The sequence below is a fragment of the Mastigoproctus giganteus genome, chromosome 1 (genome assembly GCF_048544385.1).
Source record: "Mastigoproctus giganteus isolate SK-2022 chromosome 1, ASM4854438v1, whole genome shotgun sequence".
Classification (NCBI taxonomy): domain Eukaryota; kingdom Metazoa; phylum Arthropoda; class Arachnida; order Uropygi; family Thelyphonidae; genus Mastigoproctus; species Mastigoproctus giganteus.
Genome location: NC_143575.1, coordinates 209,209,613 through 209,227,207, shown reverse-complemented (window position 1 = coordinate 209,227,207; position 17,595 = coordinate 209,209,613). Strand labels below are relative to the sequence as shown.

Here is a 17,595-nt window from a genome sequence, read left to right as displayed (position 1 = left end):
TTTGTAGATATTAAGATATTATAAGAAACAATTAAACTCTAACTAGAGAATTTAATATAATAGAACATGTACTATAATGTTGAGTGGCATGTTGGGCTGTTTGCTGTAATAGTTTCTTTGGTAGCCAAAACAGCAGAGGGGGTATAGAGACAGACAGTCATTCAGTACAACAAATTCTGGTTAAAAACCAATATGTGATATACGGGGAGAGGAGGATTGCCAGGATAATACAGACTGACCAGTGTACCATGAGGGAAATAACAGCCCATTTCAATTAAGCATATGATGTAGTTTAAATGATATAGGTAGGAAGCGATTGAAACAGAACACACCATTTTTATCCTCTTATAAGAATAGCAATTTTTATTTTTTATGGTAAATAAATAGTTTTTTTATGTAAACTCCAAACAAGAGAGGTATTGGAACCTATAGTACTTAGTATCGTGCTTGGGTTGGAGGTTGAGAAGACGAAAGAAGATATTTGTTGACATTAGACTTGAACTTCTGTAGACTGTAATTTTCAGGAAATACGTACGAAGGAAGGTTGTTCCAGAAAACGGTAGTTGAATGAATAAACGAGGAAGATGAAAAGTTGGTTCTCTGAGTTTGAAGTTGGACAGTAAATGGATGTTGGTTGGTGGCGACACGTGTTTGGACCGTTTTGAAAGAGAGAGCAGGAATTATAGAAGCCAATTCAGAAGAACAGTGCCCATGGAAGTATCTGTAGAAGAGGCATGCAGCAGAAACAGTACGTCTATGAGAGAGCAAGTGGAGAGACTCTGTTAGAGATGAATCATTAATTAACCTAACTGCCCTCTTCTGAATGGAATCAAAAAGCCTTAGAGAGGTTTTGGGGGCACCACCCTAGATGTGGGAACAATATTCCATGGTAGGGCAGATTTGCGATTTGTACAGAGTGAACAGCTGTTTGGAAGAAAAGTAACGCCGAGAGCGAAAGAGATAACCAAGTTTTTTAGATGCAGAGGAAGCAATATTTGTAATGTGCTTGTGCCAAGAGAGATTAGAAGTCAAGGTAATCCTCAAAAGAGATATATCATTTTGCCTAGAAATCGGAGTGTCACCAAAGATAAGCACAGAAGCAGAAGAATCCATTTTGCGAGATATAAGACAGACTGAGTTTTAGAAGGATTGAAATCAACTAAGTTGTCTTTGCCCCACTGGAGAATTATCTGGAGATCGGCATTTAAGGAATTGGTAGCAGATTTTCGAGAAGTTGAAGGTAATTGAGCAGGACAAGGTTTCTCAAAATGGAAAGTGGAATGCAAAGTACTATTATCGGCAAAATTGTGGAAATGATTTCCAGTCAATGGAAGAAGATCATTAATATAGAAGAGAAAAAGAGTGGGGGAAAGAACTGAACCTTGGGGGACACCGGCATTAGTGGAGAAGACAGAGAGCCATCTACTATCACCCTCAGTGAGCGATCAGAGAGAAAACTGAATAACCAATTACAAAAAACAGTTGGCAAACCATATGGAAGCTTGTTTAGAAGACCTTTATGATTCAAAGGCATCTCAAAGGCTTTCAATGAAACATGATTGAAAGCCTTTGAGATGTCAAGAGCAACTGCTTGTGTTTCACCGAACTTTTCCATTGAATTAGTCCATAAATGGGTAACATAAGCCAGTATTTTGAAATTTGAAATTTATGATTGTTTTCGTTTAGGAGCATTAGCAACTAAGGCCATATTGTTCCGGGATATGCGTTGGTCATTCCCTGACCTTTCCGCATCCTCCGTATTTGGTGGTCATGGGCTCGAACCCCGGTCTAATCAAGAGGCGTGTGCTATGCACTGCTGCTCTTGCCCACGTGGCTACGGAGGCGCCTTCATAAGCCAGAATATCACCAGTGAATTGACACTGACGGAATCCATACTGGCGTTCGTTGATCAACGGAAGGTTTCTAGGTAGTTTAAGAGTTGGCGGTTAATTGATTTCTCCATTACTTTAGAAAGGGTAGAAGTAATTGCAATGGGACGATAATTGGATGGGGGGGGATTTGTCACCCTTTTTAGGAACTGGCTGGATATGAGCAAATTTCCAAGCAGAGGGAAAAGCACCTTTGGAATAAGAAAGTGAAAAAAGCGACAAAGAACAGGAGTAAGTTCAGTAGCACAGGTTTTGAGAACAATTGGAGAAATACCATCTGGACCTGGAGCTTTCTTAGCATCAAGATTCGTCAAAATCCTTCTGACATCCTTTTGACGGAAGACCACAGGAGGCATTGAATGGAGCGTGTTGGAAATGGTGGGAGGTGTTTTACCAAGATCATTAATACATGAGTTGGAAAAAAAATGGAATGCTAGCAGGTCAGCTTTATCCTTGGCCGAAGTGACAACAGAACCATCTGGTTTGGACAGAGGTGGGAGCAGAGATGGGCAAAAGTTGCGGCCAATAGCTTTGGTAAGAGAGCAGAATGCTCTGCTACCATTTAAGGCAAGAAGTAAGTTTTCTACTCTTAGCCTGTTCAAACTCTAATTTGGACTGATTAATAACTGCTTTACAATTGTTGCGAGCTTTGGTGTAGGCAGAAAATGAAACTGAAGAATAAGAAACAAGCCAATTACGGTATGCAACGTTCTTCTCTTGAACAGCCTTAGCACATTTATTGGAAAACCAAGGTTTAGATAAAGGACAAGATTTTAAAGTGGAGTGTAGGATAAAGGATTCCATTCCTGCAAGAATAATTTCACTTACACGATCTGAGGAAACGTTGACATCAGACGTTTTTAAACAGTAATCCGACCAAGGAAAAGAAGAAAAGAAATCTGGCAGGTCATCTCATTTTGCATTCTTGTAATGCCAAACAATATGAGGTTGGGAATAGGTTGGGGTTGAGATAAAGGCTCTATTGGAGAAGAGACAATCACCAAGTTGTGATCTCAGGTGCCTAAAGGACCTCTCACTTTGGCCGTGTACTTAAAGGGTTGTTTGTGAGAAAAAGATCAAAAAAAGATCGTGTTGGCGGTATGGTTAGGATTGTCCGGTATTCTTGTAGGTAAATAAACAATCTGTGCAAGGTCATTAGTAATTTCCAAAGCCTCAGCATTTTCTAGTCGGTGTGACTAGAAAACGGAAGCCAGCTGGAGTTGTGAACATTAAAATTACCTCACTGTTAGGAAAGTTGGACTGGAAAAAGTCAAGTTGCAAAGAGAGGAAGTCAAAGAACTCCAAGTGATTAGTGGAATTGGGAGAACGGTAGAGACAACAGATGAATTTGACACAGTGAGGTAGAGAGATTTCAAGCCAGAGAAGATCAAAAAGAGGAGATTCCAAATTACCAAGTCTCTGACAGGGAATATCGGAATGGACAAATGCACTAGTACCACCTTTGAGGCGAAAGGAATTATATAGCAAATAATTTGGAAAAATGAGATGAGCAGTAGTTGAATCAACCGATAACTGAGATTCTGTCAGAAAAAGTACATGGGGTTTGGCAGACTGCAAGTGGAAATGGACATTGTTGAGATTAGAATTGAGACCACGTATATTTGTGAAATGAATTAGGAAGTGTTTGGGAGTTTTAGATCTTTTCACAGATAAGCTTACTCTATTAGTTTGACTATTCAATGGTAAGAAAAAGTGGGTGGGACATACTGTATGAAGTAATGAAATTTTTGGAAATGGCATACACATGATAAGAATATACCCAGATCCTTGACATAATGTGGCCTTGGCAATGCCCCCGCATACACACTACTCAGACTCCCTCCAGTAACTATCTGCCAGAGTAGAGGTTATATACTAGCTGATCCAGAAGCCTCCTAGAGAGTTACCAATAGGTTCGGTCTGGTGTACTAATTAGTGGCCAGCCTGCGAACGCTGTTTTGGAGCTGTGCCCTCGAAATGTAAGGAAGATTGGATTTCACCACGATGTTCATCATAACCTATTTGTGCTATTTATTTTAAAATTCACCTATCAATGCTCTGCTTTGAAAAATTTGAAATAAAGTTTCTGTTAGGGCTGCTGTAGCAGTGTGGTTCAAGCTTGTATGACTGCTAAATACAGTAGTATTCTTGTATTCCTCTGTTTTGTGAATTCTTTTGACCCTATATGGTTGTGTGGAATATAAACAGAAAATTTAATTTATTTACATACTTGCAGTTACAAGTACATAGTGTCAAAACTAGCTGTCTGAAAAAAGAAGAGATTCTTAAGTAAAAGTGGTGGTGTTATTTTCTTTAGAGGTTTAATTTAATAATATTACTTGTTTCTATATCATAAAATTAGATTAAAAAAATATATTAGATGAGTAGAGCCAAATCAGTTTGCTGCAGGGCTATAGAAGCTAGTTATTTGATACTAGCCATACCATGCCAAATTTCAAACTGATGTGATATGGTACTATTCAGTTGTGCTATTCTGTGAAAATTTTTTATCTAGATATTTAACATTTCAAGAGGCCAGAGTTGAATTTTATGGTAATTTTCATAAAAGGTAGACACAAAGTTCTTCATGCAGTGTAGATGGGCAGCCCATGGTGTCCTATCAGTGATGTGTTGAACATTTGCTATGTTAGGCAATTGCAAGACCACTTGGAATACTGTGTCCAAGTATGTAGATGGCACTTAAAAATATATTGAGCTTCTTGAAAAGATCCAAAGTTGGGTAGTGTGCCTGGTGAGATCAGCATAAGGATGCCCATATAACGAAAGACTTTATTGAGGTCTCAATATATTAATCTCTGATGTCAATATACAGATGGTGTTTTTTATTGCAACCCCCCCAGAGAATTGAGAAAAAAACAATTTTATATCAAAAGGACATTATGTTGATAGTTCATAAAATTAGCAAAAGAGCAAAGCATCATCTTTTTTTCATCTCTGCTGTAATTCTACTATTGCAGTATAGTATAATGTAATTCAGAAGGTGTAATAACATTAACTTATAAATTAATTAATTAATTTATATTGTATAGTAATTACTATATACAGTAGAACATATGTATAAAGGCTTAATCATAGACAGAAAAATTGGTTCAAACTTTAAAATCTGCCAAAATATGTTTTTCAGACATGTGTTTTAAAAGAAAATTATAAAGGCGGATGATAGCAGACAATTCACTTTCATTTGGCTACTCTTGGGGGGAAACCCATGTACAAGTTCTAATGCTTGATGAGCATCCTTCAATAAAACCTCTTACTCGATCATATTATGTTCCTCCTCTTTATTCGTGAAGTGCTTTCCTGAGGTGGCAATGGAGCCCCCTCACAGCCACCTCTAAGTGTAGAGGTAGTGCACTTGCAAGGACTTGGAGTGCCGATATGCTAACAGTGTAGCACGTTCTGGTTACGGTGAGGAGGATGTGTTGCTGGATGGTATTGAGCTTTCTTCTAAAGTGCTCGACTGTAATACTGTGAAACCAGGTGCCTACACCATAATAAAATGTTGGTAGAAAGACCGCTTTATATATTAGAACTGCGTTTCAAGCCCCAATCACATCTGGTGACCCTTGAGATCGTGTTGGTATACTTTTTTGTTTTATCCCCAAGATTTTGGAGATGTGAGAAAAAGGAGAGCTTGTTGTAGATTATGATTCCAGTTTTCGTTTGTTACTGTTTTCATCATGACAGTTGGGTGTCTTGTAGTACTGAAGTTGCCTTTAATAAGAATTGTTTGGGTCTTCTCTGGTGAGATGCATAGTTTGTGCATGGTGGTCTAGTTATAGATGGTTTGTAGGGCCAAATTTGTATTTCCAGCTGGGACTGTGAGTTTGCTTCCACAATGAGAATGGGATCATCTGCAAAAGCCAATAGATGTGAGTAATTCAGTGTGTTTGTGTTTAGCAACTCATCGAGGACTATCGACCAGATCGTGGGCCCTAGGACAGACCTACCGAGTCAGTCACTGAATACTGTTCAGGAGGATTCTCTGTGAGTGTTCTGGACCATTGCTATGTAGTTTGTCAGGTAGTTCTGAAGAAAACAGAAGAAATTTTTTGGAAAAGTAACTAGTCTTAGATGCCTCGTGATGCTAGGCCACCATCGGGTGTCAAAGGTGCCTGCAAAATCAATGGAAACTGCTAGCTGATATTTCTGTTCAGTGGTGGAGAGAGCCGTAGTTAAAGAGAATATCGCATCCTCAGTGCACCTTCTTCGTTTAAAGCCATGTTGGTGGCGGATTGCAGTTTAGCAAGGTTGTATTTGGTTGCCCTATTTTATAGAAGTCATTCCAGGATCTTACCCAGGACTGGGAGGAAGGCGATAGGTCTATATGAGCTTGGCTGTATTTGTGGTTTGTCTGACTTTTTCAGTATTATCCGAAGACAAGCCTGCTTCCAGGCGAAGGGAAACACTGATTTAGCAAGAGATTTATTATTGAGAGCCAGGAGGTGTTCAGAATGGTGTTCACGGCATTTTTTGATTATTTCTGCCTCAAGAAGATCATGACTAGGAGTTCTGTTGGGTTTTGTTCTGTCCAGTGCAGTTAGTAGCAGTAGTTGAAGAGGCACGTGATGCAAGAAAGCAAGCATATGAGCTTATGTAGTATCAGCCAAAAAACAAAAACAAAACCAATTTCACACATCCATTACTTCTAAAAGTTTGTCCAGTTCCTCCTTGAATTTATTTAAGCTATCAACTACAATGACAGATGGAAGTTATTTCCAGTAATCAACTAACCCACTGGCTAAAGACAAATTTCCACACATCTATTCAACAATTGTCTTTCCTCAGTTTGAATTTATGCCCCCTTAGGTTTGTAATCTGAGCAAGCGCAAGAATCCCATTAGAATTTAGTGTGCTCTACCCATTCAAGGCTTTATACACCTCAATCAGATCATCACGCAGGTGCCCAGTCTCCAGCCACTGCAATTTGCAGAACTTGGTAACTTGCCTTTCTTGGTAAGAGGACCCATTCATTCCCCTCACTAATCTTGTTGCCCTTCTCTGTACACAGTACTCAAGACGTGGCCTGACCATTGCTTTATACAAAGGGATAATCACCTCCTTTTCCCTACTAGCAAAATTCCTGTATATCATTGACAATACCCCGTGACCTGCTCTGGCAGCCTGTCTGCATTGCTCAGAAAACTTCATATCTGACTGCACAATAACTCCCAAGTCTTTTTCATTTTCTACCACCCTAAGTATAGTAACACACAATTGGAACGTTTCTCTGGGGTTACTTCTACCCATATGCAGTACAGGTAGTTTCCGACTTTACGAGTTAATTTGTTCTTAGCGTGAGCTCGTAAAGCGGGAATTTATTTCCCATAGGCATAATGTTCGAAACAGGGGTTACGTTCTCAACAATGAAATTAGTTAATGATTAAACAATGATTGATTTATCCAAAGAAATGAAAGCATAGCCAGTAAAATCAAGCAAATTTTAATTTAAAGAAATTATTTATGCCTTACAAATGTTAAAGAATGTTTAATCTTCATCATCATCGACTAAATGCACACTCATTGATCACTCATTGTTGGGTCGGCACTCATTGGTTTGTTGCCCAATGAGTCATCTTCAGAAATGCTTTAAGAGGCGTTTGTTTCTAAGATAATCTCTTCTCTTCTCCTTTCTTTATAAATCTCTTCTCTTTTCTTTATAAATTTCACGATGGCATGCATTTTTTAATGGCACGCACAAATTGCAACTAACAAGATTTGCGTGGAGTAACAAGTTTTACAAAGCTTAAAAAAAAAAAGAATGAAGAGAAGATTCTGAAAATTTATTTATGTTTTTTATATGATTGAAGATTTCAGTGAAGGGGAAACACACTTCACCATAATAACGTAAAAACCCACAGAAATTTCAGCTATTGGTATTTTCGCAAATGCAATAACATCGAGTTTACTACCCATTTATAATCGATTACACTAACATAAAAACCCAATAAACCGGAAAGTGTGAATTGGAATTTGGAATTTGGGGAGTACAATGTGTACAGAAAGGATAGACAGGACAGAAAGGGAGGGGGTGTTATGCTGTTAATTAAGAAAAACATAAAATCAAAGGAAGTGCACCCAGTTAATATAGATGAACAGTGCTCTGTTGAGTCGGTTTGGTGTGAGATAAGCACTGCGAAAGGAAAAATAAGAGTAGGAGTGTGTTATAGGCCTAATGACTTGAATGAGTACAATGAACAATTGTACAGAGAAATAGAGTGGGCCAGTAAATCAGAATGTCTTATAATGGGGGATTTTAACTTCCCAGATATTGACTGGAACTTGTGGGTTGGTCACTCACACACTAGTCAGACTTTTGTGGATTTATTGGATGATTGTTTTCTGCAGCAGCATGTTCGAGAGGCAACCAGAGAAAGTAACACTCTTGATCTGGTTATCAGCAGTGATCATTCATGTATTAAGAATTTGCAGATAAAGGAACCACTAGGTGGCAGTGATCACAGTGTGCTGAAGTGGGATTTATTCAAAGAGGTAACTACTGTCAGGGGTAAAGGAAAGGGATTTTGCTTCCGTAAAGGGGAGTACAGTGGTCTCAGATTGTTTTTAAATTCTGTACAGTGGGATCAACTGACGATGTTACAAACAGTAAATTCTAAGTGGGAAGCATTCAAAGAATTAATCGTGGAAGCAACTAGACTTTATATACCGATTAAGAAATATCGTTCAAGGTTTAGGCCTAAATGGTTATCAAATGAACTAATGAGACTCGTGACAGAGAAGAAAAATGCATGGGATGCATATAAATTATCAGGTGACGCAGAAGCCTGTGGCAGATATAAGCTAGTCTGTAATCAGGTCACAAAGGAGGTTCGGCAGGCGAAGGCGGATTACGAGAAATCTTTGGCAAAAGATGCTAAGAAAAACAGCAAGGATTTCTTTACTTATATAAACTCTAAAAGGAAGGGGATGAATATGATTGGTCCACTTGACATCGATGGTTCAACTGTTGATGATCCTGCTCAGATAGCAAACAAACTGAATGAGTATTTTGCATCTACATTCACACGTGAGGTATTATTACAATTTGAAAATGGAAGAAGGTTATCAAATTGTAGCAGTGTGCTTAATGATTTTGTAATAACTGAGAGCAAAGTGGAGGAGAAATTGTTGAAGTTAAACATAAGAAAGGCACCTGGGGTGGATGGGATCTATCCAGTTATTTTAAAGGAGGCGGCAAAGCAACTAAGCAAACCCTTAGTCATAATTATGAGAGCATCCTTGGACTCAGGAGAGGTTCCCACGGACTGGAGATGTGCAAATGTGTCCCCAATTCACAAAGGTGGATCGAAGGGTGACACGAGTAATTACAGACCAGTTAGTTTAACTTCTGTTCCGGGTAAAATAATGGAGTCGCTGGTTAAAGATGCATTGCAGGATCATCTAGACAAGACTGCAGCAATAATTCAAACACAGCATGGGTTTGTTAAGGGAAAGTCTTGTCTGACAAATTTGATTGGTTATTATGATGTGGTCACAAAGGAACTGGATGCAAAAAATAATTTTGATATCATATACTTGGATTTCAGGAAAGCTTTTGACACTGTTGCACATGGAAGACTACTGTACAAATTGGAGCAGAATGGTATTAAGGGTAAGTTGCTACAATGGATAAAAGGATGGTTAAGTGGGAGAAGACAGAGGGTGGTAATCAATGGGTGCTGCTCTTCGTGGACTAATGTTATTAGTGGAGTCCCACAGGGTTCGGTGTTGGGTCCACTGTTGTTTTGTGTATTTATCAATGATATTGATGAAGGTATATCAGGCTTAATGTCGAAGTTTGCAGATGACACAAAGGTTGGCAGGGTTGTTAATGACAGTAATGGCAGTGTGCTACTGCAACAGGATCTAGATAATTTGGGCAGATGGGCTAAGAAGTGGCAACTGAAGTTCAACCTTGACAAATGCAAAGTACTGCATATGGGTAGAAGTAACCCCAGAGAAACGTACCAACTGTGTGGTACTACACTTAAGGTGGTAGAAAATGAAAAAGACCTGGGAGTAATTGTGCAGTCAGATATGAAGTTTTCTGAGCAGTGCAGACAGGCTGCTAGGGCGGGTCATGGGGTTTTGTCAATGATATATAGGAATTTTGCTAGCAGGGAAAAGGAGGTGATTGTCCCTCTGTATAAGGCAATGGTCAGGCCACGCCTTGAGTACTGCGTACAGGTCTGGAGGCCTCATTTTAGGAAGGATGTAGATTTGCTTGAGCGTGTACAGAGAAGAGCAACACGATTGGTGAGGGGAATGAAGGGATTCTCTTACCAAGAGAGGCTTAAGTTCTGCAAATTGCAGTGGCTGGAGACTAGGCACCTGCGCGGTGATCTGATTGAGGTCTATAAGGCCTTGAATGGGTTGAGCACGCTGAATTCTGATGGGATCCTTCCACTTGTTCAGATTACCAACCTACGGGGACATAAGTTCAAATTAAGAAAGGACAGATGTAGAATAGATGTGCGGAAATTTGCCTTTAGCCAGCGGGTGGTTAATTGCTGGAACAAACTTCCATCTGTCGTTGTAGAAGTTGATAGGTTAAATAAATTTAAGGAGGAACTGGACAGGCATTTGGAGGGAATGGTGTGATTTTTTTTTTTTTTTTTTTTTTTTTTGGCTGATGCTGCATAAGCTCCTACACTTGCTTTCTTGCATCATGTGCCACTACTACTACTACTAATTGTTTTTGTTTTATGATAGTGACTTCCAGAAATGTGCTTTAGAAAAATATCACAAAGGCATTCAAAATTGTAACAGAACATATGATAACGATGAAAGTGTAGTGCGTTTTGATGATCTGAATCTGTAACTAACACCATTTACATTATAAAAATGACCTTTTTTATAACTAGAGATAACTAGCTTAGTTATACAGCAAAAATTTATAATTTCCAAGGTTTTGGAACGAATAACTAAAAAAACAATGTGTGATTGGGTTCACATTACAGTATTTTCACATACGTCTCAGGAATTGATTAATATACTAAAGCGGGGTGCACTGTATTATATAACTATACGTGTGGTTTGAAATGGGTATTTATGAATGTTTTAATGTTCATATTTTCAATTTTGTTGATACTTGATATTTGGGGGGGGGGACTTATAAACCCTGGAACTCGTGAAGTGGGAACTGCCTGTACTTTGCATTTGTCAATGTTAAACTTACTTCAGTTGCCACTTCTCGGGCCATCTGCCCAACTTTTCTAGATCCTGCTGTAGTAGCACACTGCCATTAATGTCATTAACAACCCTGCCAACCTTTGTATCATCTGCATACTTGGACATTAAGCCTGATGTATACCTTCATCAGTATCATTGATAAATATACAAAACAACAGTGGGCCCAACCCCTAGGGACTCCACTAATAACAGCCCACAAAGAGCACTGTTCATTGATTATCGCACTCAACCACCCTTTTATCCATTGTAGCAACTTGGCATTAATACCATACTGCTCCAATTTGTACTGCAGTCTTCCATGTCCAACCATATCAAAAGCATTCCTGAAATCCAAGTATATGATATCAAAATAATTTTTTGTATCTGGTTCCTTTGTAACCACATCATAGTATCAATGAGATTTGTCAGACAAGACTTTCCCTTAACCAACGTATGCTATGTCTGAATTATTACTACAGTCTTGTCTAGATGATCCTGCAATGCTTTGAGTTGAAAGTTCCTTGGTTAGAAATGGAGGTTTGGTTTGATCATTATCATATTTATTGTGCTTGTAATTAAGATGGCATAGCTGACACAAAATTGCAGTGGCCTTTTAACCATTAGGCTTATTTTTCTTTCTACTTTTCTGCTACTGTAAATATAATTGTAATTTCTTATCCTTCCATTTAAATCTCTATCCATTATTCCTTTTTTTATTATCATTAGTCCCTTTGAATAAATTCAAATTCTTTCTAACGTACTTAACTTATTAAAGGATTCTTCGATTTCATCATCTCTCTCTCTCTGCCTTCAGTTGGGTTGTTTATACAGACAGACAGATTTCATTTTTTAATATAACTAGTGGATAATGCACCTTACCCAATTAAACTTTCTTTCAAACTAGTTTGAAAAGCTATTACTACACTTACCTTGCACAGTATTTTACTCCCAGACTAAAAACAGTTTGTAATTATTGTTTTGCCACAACTCACTTATATTCACCTTCTTGGTTTCTGTGCAATACCTACCATACTGATTTATTGATTTGTAGTGTAGTTTTTGCTAATTCCACTTTGCTCTTTGAGCTTCTAACATTGATGCTACTTATCTTGATGGTTTTCTGGTACCATACTTAATATTGTGGCCTGGTCCCCTGATAAGCCCCATCACAGACCTTGCTGACCTTGTTTAGGGACCAGGGCAATCTCCCAGCCATTGAGCCCTGATTGTTTCATCCTGCTATTCTGATAAGGATATAGAATATCACTTATCCAGTTTCATTAGTGCAGTCCCATATTTGCAGCTCAACTTTATTCGTTGGCTAGCCATATAGGTGGCTCTACTAACAAGTTACACCACATGAAGATGAGTAGTGGATAATGGGTCTGGACCACATTTGATTTCCCACAAGCCTAGCATAGAAGATGAAGTCTCCTTCTGGTTAGATAATCTCAAATGTTTGACTAACCCATCAGTGATCCTGTTTCCATGGGCTATTATTTGCCTTATCAGTTTGTATAACATCCATTATAAATTAAACACTGGCACCTCAATAGAGAAAAAACATTATAAAAAAATTAAGTACTGTAGTTAGCAAGATTCAATCTATATCAGTAATTCACATTACCATTATAACTTTAGGTTTAGTACTGTTAGCTTTATAAAATCATAAGGTTTTGCTTATTTATAACCTTTTGGATATGTAATAGAAAGCATTGCTTGATGTTATATCTTTTAATAAAAAAAAAGATTCTTTCAATAAAATATGAAGACTTAAGGACTGTTTGAAATGATTTTTTAATGAGAAGTTGTTTATACCTAGCATACTATATAATAATGTAATAATTTTTTTAGTCCATATGATGCCAAGAACCCTTACTTAGCTACAGTGTTGGTGAACAGAGAATTATATAAAGGAAAAAGATCATGTATGCACATTGAATTTGATATATCTGGGGCAAAAATAAGGTAAGAGAAAGCTAGATAAAAGTGTATTTTTTTTAGAAAGAATTTCTTTATAATTTTTTTTAATTTCCATAATTGGAATGATCCATGGAATGCTTGTGTAATTTTAGATTTGTATGTAGTGTCATTATATATCTTTTATAAAATATTGTTTGACAGCACTTATATTTACATTTGTAAGTATTGTGCTTTCTTTACTAAATTCAGAAATGAAAAACACTAGATTCAATCCATAATTATAATGGCCAAATCCAGTTCCGAATTCATCCATGGAATTTTAAAAATAGATCATTGTTGATGCTAGTCAGAGAAAAATTAAAGCAAGGCTTTTATTGTTATTACTATTATTGTTGTAACCTGAAACACAAAGAGTCAAAACCTATAATTCTGTGGATATATTGGGAAGTCTGTAAGAATAATAGGAGAACTCACCACAATATATGGACAGTTCTCCTGTGTTCTTTATCCACATGAACACACTTTTCTTGTGGACAGTTATCATTATTCTTTAAGTGTGTTAAAACACTTTTTGACATTGGACTAGAATTTCTGTGGATTGTAATTTTCAGTAAGTACAGGGGAAAGAAGATTGTTCCAAAGAACAACCTTCTTTTCCTTCTAAGGTAGAAGGGAAAGTGAAGATGAAAACTTAGTTCTGTGGGTTTGGAATTAAACAGTGAATGGGTGTTAACTTGTTGAGGCATATGGTTGGAAGAAAGATGGAATTACAGGCGGGAATTTGAAAGAACAGTGCTCGTGGAAATATTTATAGAAAAGGCATGCAGCAGAAACTGAATGACTGTGCAATAGTGAGTGGTGAGAGTTTATAAGAGATGGGTTATAAATTAACTTGACTCCCCTCTTTTGGAATGGATAGTCTGAGCTTAACAGAGGTTTTGGGATACCACCCCAGTTGTGGGAATTCACAGTAAGACAGATTTCAGACTTGTACAGTCAATTGCTTTTTAGAAGGAAAGTAACACCAAATGCAAAAAAGAATATCTAGGGTTTTTTTTTTTTTCTTTTTTTTTGATGCAAGGAAGCATTTTTTTTTTGCAAGAAGTAAGAATGGGGCTGAGTCTTAAAAGGATTGAAGTTAAATTTTCTTCACTCCATTGAAGGAATCTACATTTAAGGGATTGGGGTGAAATTTTGAGAAGTTTAAACTGTTTTTAAGTAAGGTAAGGTTCTCAGGCTGGAAGGTGAAATGTAGTATGCTCTCTTTGGCAAAACTGTGAATCAAATTTTTATTCAGTGGAGAGAGCCATTAATATACAAGACAGAAAGAGTGGGAGAAAGAACTGAACATTGGAGCATATCATTAGCATTAGTTGAGAAGTTAAAAGACAGAAACAACCACTGTAACATGCATTGAGCAGTCGGAGAGAGAAAACTGCAAAAACTTGTTTTTGCAACTAAGTTGCAAAAAAAAAAAAAAAAAAAAACAGAAAACAAACCATAAGATGTAAGCTTGTATAGAAGATATTTATTTCAGACATGAACAAAATCTTTAGAAATATCAAGGGCAACATATCACCAACCCTTTCTACTGACTCTGTCCAAAGATGAGTAAGCCAAGAAGTCACCAATGGAATGACACAGAACCCATTTTTACGATCAAATGGAAGATTTTGAGGTAGTGTAAGAGTTGTTGGTTGATGGATTTTTTCATTACCTTCATTACAGAAAACCAGAAGAAATATTGAATAGAATATGCTTGGTATGGTCAGAGGTGATTTACTAAGATTATTGTTTCAGGAAAAGTAGGATGTTAATAAGTCAGGTTTATCTTTGGCGGAATTATCAGCAGTAGAATTATGGATGGACAGAAGTGGAGACCAGAAGGCTCCACTAAGCAAGTTGTCTACTCAGCCTGCTAAAAATAGCAGGCTGAGTAGATTTGAATTAATAACTTTTTTACAACTGATGCAAGCTTTATCAATACAAATCTTTTTTCTTAAATGTATGCAAAATCTATAATATGGTGCAATTAAATCTTTTTGACTAATGGGGCACAATCCTCCATTAAACTCAAGTTACCTTTAGGTTGAACTAAAATTGCAACAAACAGTATTTACACAAATTCCCTCTCCCTATACTTTGAATGAATAAGAGAAGTGAATGAATGGTAGGGCAAAGAAAGTCTTTAAAACTTTTTGTTGGAGAATAATTTTAATTATTAAAAACATTTCTTTATTAGTAATCTGTGTTCTGAACTCAAGAACTCTTTTAAGGCAGCATATATAATTACAGAACTCAGTGGAATAATCAGCTTGTGCTATTAGTTTCATAAATGAAATATTGTTGATTGATAAAATACAGGTGTGCAAGCCAAGAAAATTTGTTAAACCGTGCTGTGCTTCCTCAAAATTTTTTTGATTGTGCATAGCATAAAAGATCAAACACTGGTATACTTCAAGCAGAATTAAAAAAAAAAAAAAAAGTCTCCCTTTTTTTTTTCAGCATGACTGTTTACATGGGTGCAGCTGCTGGGTAAAGATTAAATATTAAATCCCATAAATAACAGAGGAGTATGTCTACAAGGTGGTTCAAATGCAAACAGCCAAAAATTAAATAATTCTCTATTCAGAGCTGCAGTCCTTACTGCAAGTTCCTTAATTTACTATATTTTTCAGCACAGTCAACAGAGATGGAAGACATATATTACAGTACTTGTAACACTTTTCTTTCTTCATGAAACTAATGCTTGGACACTGTCAGAAAAAAAAAATTCTCTGACAGTTGTTTGCTGAACTATTCATATACTGCTTTTTTAACTTTATGATTAGAGTGGAAGTGCTTTTCTCTAATTCCTGAGTGGTTGAAAAAGATGATGATAAACATGTGATGTCAAGGGAATAGGCAGGGCAAGGTAGGGGAAAGAAAGTTTTTAAAACTTTTTGTTGGAGATTGAGAATGATAGAGCATTGTGGCATATGTTACAAGACCCAAAATCTTGAGTTGTTCTGCTAGTAGCAGTTGATTATTGATTTGGATCCCTAAAGTGGTCAGATTTGAGGATATATATAAAGAAGATAATATTATCTTCTTTATATATATCCTCAAAGGATATATATAAAGAAGGATCATCAAGAAAAGATAACAGTTTGGAATGTCAGCCCATTTTTGCCTATGTGGGATGGCATTGGTGAGCTTGTGGTACGCTAAAACACGTAAGACATGGCAGTTCTTTAAAAATCATCGATGCACCCTAATGGGGAAAATTCTGTATTGTGTTGGCAAATGGGGTACAAACCCCTCCACTGGTGAGAAATGCGTTTATTGTGTGAATAGTTTATCAAGCTGGCAGTTTTTTTTTTTTATAGTCACTGAATTTAAAGTGAGATTTGGTTGCAGGAAAGGTCCATAAAGATGGATGAAACATTTTTCCAACCAGGTGGAGCATGACCACGTATAATGAATGTAGTTCATTTCCTGATTGAACATTTTAATAATAGATCACCTCTAATTGGCATCCTGGATGATTTGGGATTGGATAGTCTTGGCCATCATACTTGCTGGATCTGAACTGCCTCAGTTATTTTCTGTGCATTTCCAGAAGGACAATGTTTGTGGGAATAATCCACATACCATTGAAGAATTGAAAGGGGAAATCGCAGGTTTCTCTGAAAAGAAACACTGGCTACATTTATGGAAAACTCAATTGATGTCTGCAAATTTGGTCTTGGATGCACAGGGATCACACATTGAATATGTTCTTTCTTATATATTAAACTCCCATTTATTGTGCATTTGTTGACAGTGAAGTAATTCTTCAAATGGGTATTGGAGGTTGAGGTTTGTAAAATAATCACTTATTATAACTGCACTAATAATATATGCAAGCCAGTGAGTAACAGTAGTTGAGTGAAATATAAAATGATAAATATAAAGTTAAAATATGCAAAATTAAAAACAATAAAATTACAGAATTGGGAGAACTATTTTCTTGACGTTGTTGATTTGTAGGGATGGCCACAGGTTGAATTCAGATGCTGATAGGAAGCCAGTGCATTGGGGAGGGAGCAGTACACACATATCAAATATGGCACAAGACAACACCCATAAAGTACAATCAGGGCCTTATTAGATAGAACTTGGTTCTGCTTCAGCACCTCCAGTAAAAGAGATTAGGTATCACTGTAGATCTCCACAAATGTGGCAAGCCACAGGACATTTTAGATAAGTATGTTTGTGTGGTGGGAGGAGAAAAATATTGTTTATATCCATTGCTACTACATATGTTCCTCACTATCTGGACTTAATGGAACTCAAGGATCCTAACCTATCATGCATTGCATGTAGCCAGTTGGGCAGAGGCCACATACAGTTCCCTCAAGGGTAAAGGATTATCAGAGATAAAGGGCAATCAAATAATTTCAAGTTCTTGGATTTTGGAAACAATTTAATAATTAGGTTACTTTATAGTTGGCAAAATTTCTTAGAAAAAACATATTTTTGCTATTTGGCTTCTGGAAAAGCTGCTCTCCTTGCTATGAGAGATACAGGTAGTTCCCGACTTTGAGTTAAGTTGTTCCTAGCATGCGCTTGT

At 37.1% G+C, this 17,595-nt stretch overlaps 1 protein-coding gene across 3 annotated transcripts in view; it reads left to right on the top strand.

Annotated features, from left to right (window-relative positions):
• The window catches only part of Cpr (Cytochrome P450 reductase), a 211,896-nt gene that overhangs the window by 94,334 nt on the left and 99,967 nt on the right, over window positions 1-17,595 (top strand). For all 3 annotated transcript variants that reach the window (XM_090384146.1, XM_090384156.1, XM_090384163.1), the window contains exon 8: window positions 12,933-13,046. In XM_090384146.1, the coding sequence (XP_090240272.1) occupies window positions 12,933-13,046 (114 nt within the window). The remainder of the gene's footprint in view (window positions 1-12,932; window positions 13,047-17,595) is intronic.